We start from the raw sequence: 4,912 nt of genomic DNA on the forward strand, positions 1-4,912 counted from the left end.
TACTTGTTTTCCTCTGGGAAGGGCTTATAACTTTCCACGTACCAGCAAAGATTAGAGGCTCTTGCTTTGGGTAAGTTTCTTACTTTTGCGTTAAAGAAATAATCTTGTGGCTTAGGAGTCCCTCACAATTTTCTTCTAGTTCTTTCTTGGCGGGAGGAGGGCGTCTAATTTCTGGTTTGCATTTGACAGGCTGCCTGCCTAAGTTCCTTGTTCTCACTTTAATGGTTTTCTCAGTAAAAACAAAAACCATTCTCCTCTGGCCGTGCGTCGGATGGCATTTTAATTTTGTATTTGATTTTTAGCTTTTGAAGTACGGAGGATGGAAAAAGGCAGGGAGTGGTGTCCGCTCTGACACTGGCAAGTGGGGAGACAAGCGGCTAGAGACGGGGAGACATGCAGGCCCAGATAAAAGGCGTAAGGACGGACACACAGACAGGCTGGGGAGGCGGGAAAGGAGAATGAGTGACAGGGAGGCCGGCGAGAGCGCCCGGAGGGACGCGGGCGGACTAACGGGCGGGCCTCGGGTGGGAGAGAAGGCAGGCCGACCGAGGAAGGAAGAAAACACGGAGAGAGGGGACAAAGTGACAGATAAGTGTCTGCGGCCGCACGGGGCTCTGTGACTGATCAAGTGCCATCACATACGTTACCGCAGGCAGACAGGGAGAATCCAGCAGACAGATGGGGTGATGGAGGGATGCAGGCCAATCAGACAGAAGAGGGGGAAGGTGGCCAATCAGAGGGACGCTAGAATGCAGCCCAAGACAGACAGTTGAGGGGAAAGACAGAACCGAGAAAAGAGAAGTGAGAGACGGAGGGCGGGCCAGGGGAGAGAGGCCCAGAGGCCGAGGCCGACACAGTGCGGGTCAGGAACGCGGGGGGCGGGGGGGTAAGGAGCGGTGCGTCCTGTGCAAAACTTTCCTTGTCGTCCTCCAGGAGAGACCCGGACAGAGGCCATGTCTTTGTTCCCCCCAAGCCTGAGCCTCATCATCTTCGAGGTGGCAGGGCGGAGGCGCCGGAGGGAAGGAGGAAAAGGGAGAAAAGTCGTAGGAGGAAGCAGTTTTTCAGACCGGGAGGAAGACACCCTCGTTGGACGGGCCCAGGGATCGAGAGTCAGAGGCCTGTGAAGGCTGCACACGGACGCGTGCGCACAGACCTGTCAGGAAGGCAGGGCAGGCCCGCACGTACTCTACGTGCACACAAGCGAGGCCCATGGGCTACCTAACCTAGAACATGGTACTTTTCAGTTCGACGGGGCCCCCATGTCCTGTCTCAGTTGATCCACATGATACATGGCTGGGCGATGAGGGGACCAGCAGAGCGGGGCTGTGTCCAGGTAGCTCCCCACGCCGAGGAGGAGCCTGGCAGGGGTGAGCGCGCCTCCAGTACCGGCGGCGAGAACAAGTAGCCAGTCCGTCAGAAAGACAGGTGCCCTAGAGTAGAAGCAAAAAGAAAAGGAGCAAGAACTGGCAGGCCCAGTGAAGGGCGAAGGTGGAGTGGCTGAGTGACAGAGAAAGAAGCATCCAGCAAGACTGGGGGAGGAGGTGGAAGGAGGGCAGCAAACGGCAAGGGACTTAGATCCGGGGAGACCCTCATCTGGAACGACAGCTGAGAAGTGTGAAGTGGCAGCTGCCTCAGGGAGAGGGGCAGGGGGCTGGCGGAGAGGGGCAGGGGGCTGGCGGAGAGGGACAGGGGGCAGGCGGAGAGGGGCAGGGGGGAGGCCCACGTGGCATGGGACACCGCTAGCGCCTCACACGTTTTGCGCCGCGTGTGTGCTACCGGTTGGGACGCTGAGGGACGAGCAAAGAAGGCGAAAGAAGAAGAGCGGGCGGAGACGTGGACGGCGAGAGGCAGCCAGGCAGCCGGCTGGCAAGAAAAGGCGGGAAGAGCAGGGGAGGCTGGGAAGATGGCAGCGAGGCCGGGGCAGGCCAACCTTCGGAGGAGCCAGGAACACAAGCAGCAGCGGGGCCCCCTGGGGCGGCGGGCGGCAGGGAGAAAAGGCAGGGCGGGCGGGCGGCAGGAAGGCCCGGCGACTTCGGGGCGAGGGCGTCGCCGACAGCTCTGGGGTAGAGAGGCCACCGGCGCGGACGGGGAGCAGGATGAGGAAGCCAAGGGAGCAAAGGCGGACGTGCAGCCGGAGGAGAAGGAGGCAAGCAGTGGACGGGGTGGGGGCTTCCGCGGCAGCGAAGCAGGCAGGGCGGACAGGCAAGCAGACGGACGCACAGGGAGGCGAGGAAAAATCTCGAACTTAGCAGGCCTACATAAGGGGAGGAACACGGAGAAGAGCAACATAAGAGGCAAACCCAGATAGGGAAGCATGGCAGGGCCTGGAAGGTAGACAAACCAAGAGACGAGGCTTAAAAAAGTGACAGAGACAGGCAGGCGGGGAGACAGATGGCTGGAGAGAGAGTGGCGGGCAAACAGCCAGAGAAGCAGACAGACAGCCAGAGAAAGAGGCTGCCAGCCAGTCAGGGAGGGGCAGACAGGCAGGCAGGCAGACACCATAACAGGAGCGAGCAGGTAGAGAGGCAGGCGGGAGCCAGGATCCAAGACGGCAAAGCGAGAGAGGTCGGTGGGAGAGACAAGAGAGGTCGGTAGGAGGGCAGAGGGGGACCCGGACAAGAGGAAGAAGGAAGCAAACGAGCAGATCCACATGCAAAGCACACTTGAAGCAATGACGAATGTGGGGACAGGGGCGCGCACCTGCAGCTCCTGGCACACGGTGGCGGGCGGGCAGGGGTGCTCGGCGCACGGGGAGGGGGCACACCGAGGCAGGCAGGCCGAGGCGCACACGATGTGCAGGTCTGGCCCGCATCCACGTGGGGACACTCCGCCCCGACACACGCCGAGGGGCCAGGGAGAGGAGGGAGCCGGGCACACAGGAGGAAGAGACAGACACATGGAGGCCGAGCCCGGAAGACAGAAGTAAACAGAAACAAGACAGAGGTGGAAAGTCACTTAGAGGTGACAGAGCCTGAGAGCCGCAGGGATGGGAGTCAGTGTCGGCGAGGAAATGAAATCACACACCCAGAGAAGCCCCCGTACAGAAAGAGGGGGATACCCAGATGGCCTCGCACAAAGAGACTAAGAGAGGGAACCGAACACAATCGAACAGAAGAGGGACAAGAGGTAGACTCGGCGCAGGACCGACGCAGGAGCCGAGCCGAGAGACTCCCAAAGGCCAGGTCAAGAAAAAGATGGACATCCTCACTCGGTCAAGTGCATCCGTGTGTGTACATGGGGGATGGTGCATCAATAAAGAACATTCCAGCCTCCTAAGCAAACACTGGCACAGTATTCCCGTCGTCTGAGGTGCTCCTGAGCACTGCTGGGGGGGGGGGTGAGGGAGGGTGCTGGCAGCTCTGGTCAAGAGCTAGAGAAATAACCCAGGAAAGAAAGGGTCCCCGGGGCCAAGGAGGGGAAGCAAGGAAGGGGCAAAGGGAGATCAAAAGAATGGGAGGAAGCCAGAGTTAGTTAGGAAAGGTGACAGGGACCGAAAAGGCCAGAAATGAGCTCTTCTCCCTCCTTCCTTTGCCGGCACCGCTCAAGAGGCAAGTTTTAGAGGACTTCTCTGATGGGTCTCTGCATGAGAAAGCTACTTTAGGACTCCTTTCCCACCTTCCACCTGATGCCCGGCACCACTTCTAAGAGAAACACTGGGGTACGGTGGGGCATCATGGGCCAGGCAAGTGGAATGAAAATTCCAGGGGGAACCCCTACCTCTGTCTTTTTCTCAGAGACTTTTCTGTTTCACCGTACCTCAGTTTCTTCTACTTTACCAGTGTCGGAGATCATGGAGAAAGGGAAATATACTGCAACGGGAGAAAAGAGAAAACAATTTCACAATTTTTCAGACTTGACTCTTTCCCCTTTATTCTAAAAATCTGTACTCCTGACCCCTAAATTAATTTCCCAAGTCAGATGAATTTTATAGTCCGAGCCATTGGGGGAGGGGAGGACGAGGTAAAGCAGAAAAGAGAGCAGATAAAATCTACAACAATTATAAATCACTGAAAAGGCTGGGCAAAGGGGAGAATCAAACATGGACTCCCTTTGAAAAAAAAAAAAACTCAATCATCGTATCTATTCATATCTCTCCCCCAAAAGTCACTAGAATTTCTGTCACTTTTTTAAAAGAAAGGGGAGAAAAATCCAGCCCCGCTCCTCACTCGAAGGATACGTACACAATTAAATGCGTTTTGACTTCAGTGAGGTATGGAGAAACAGAGTTATATATAAACATATATTTCATCTTTTCCTTTTCAATGCCTGAAGGGGAAAAAAAAAAAAACCTTCACATCAAACCACTCCCTTCTGAAGTATTCAGAAAAAAAAAAAAAGCTTTTCTTTAAGAGAAGGGAGGTGGAGAGGAAGAGACTAGTAAAGAAAAGAAAAATATTTAAATCTAGTTGGACTAGTATCTAACTAGTTAACCTTTAACAATTTATGCTGATGTCAGACTGAGCATGAGTACTGATTAATGCCCCCCCTCAAATATTTTTTATAGGGGGGGAGTTAGAAAGAGCAGCCATTTTTGTTTTATGCAGAAATCCTTCATGCCCCCCCCAACGCGCACACACACTCACACACACACACACTCTCACACTCACACACACACACACACACACACAGTACACAAGGAAAATATCTCTATTAATCTGTGCACTAATCAGTTATGAAAAAAGGGAGAAATTTGTGGGTTTCTGGGTAGAGGCTTGGAGATGGGGGTGTAACAGGGAGGAGAATGGGGGGGGTGAAAACTGAAATATTAAGCCAGCCATTTTGTTTTAAAAGGGGATTTTTTCCCCCCTCTCCCTTTCTTCATGGAGGGGGTGGCGGTGCTGGGGGGGGTTGTTTTAAAAATAATTTCAAGGCGGCCATCTTAGTGCCTCAGCTCTGAGAAATATTTCTGAGC

General features: G+C 54.8%; 1 protein-coding gene and 1 long non-coding RNA gene across 5 annotated transcripts in view; one reads left to right on the forward strand and one right to left on the reverse strand.

The window, feature by feature from the left end:
* The window catches only part of CYB5D1 (cytochrome b5 domain containing 1), a 20,154-nt gene extending 19,108 nt beyond the window's left edge, over positions 1-1,046 (forward strand). Inside the window, exon 4 of the mRNA XM_073881659.1 lies at positions 934-1,046. Coding sequence (XP_073737760.1) covers positions 934-978 — 45 coding nt within the window. The 3' untranslated portion in view covers positions 979-1,046. The remainder of the gene's footprint in view (positions 1-933) is intronic.
* Positions 1-4,906, reverse strand: part of LOC141370721 (uncharacterized) — a 20,518-nt gene extending 15,612 nt beyond the window's left edge. For 2 of the 4 annotated variants that reach the window (XR_012375014.1, XR_012375013.1), the window contains exons 1-2: positions 4,182-4,906; positions 3,718-3,809 (exon numbers count right to left, since the gene is read on the reverse strand). This is a non-coding gene — a long non-coding RNA (uncharacterized lncRNA). Of the gene's footprint in view, positions 1-3,717 lie in introns of all 4 variants that reach the window. The other 2 variants (XR_012375012.1, XR_012375011.1) reach the window with 1 other exon arrangement.
* Between the last annotated feature and the right edge of the window lie 6 nt (positions 4,907-4,912).

This window comes from Callorhinus ursinus, unplaced genomic scaffold (genome assembly GCF_003265705.2).
Source record: "Callorhinus ursinus isolate GAN/ISIS: 27379988/994484 unplaced genomic scaffold, GSC_fseal_2.0 scaffold43, whole genome shotgun sequence".
In the NCBI taxonomy this organism is placed as follows: Eukaryota; Metazoa; Chordata; class Mammalia; order Carnivora; family Otariidae; genus Callorhinus; species Callorhinus ursinus.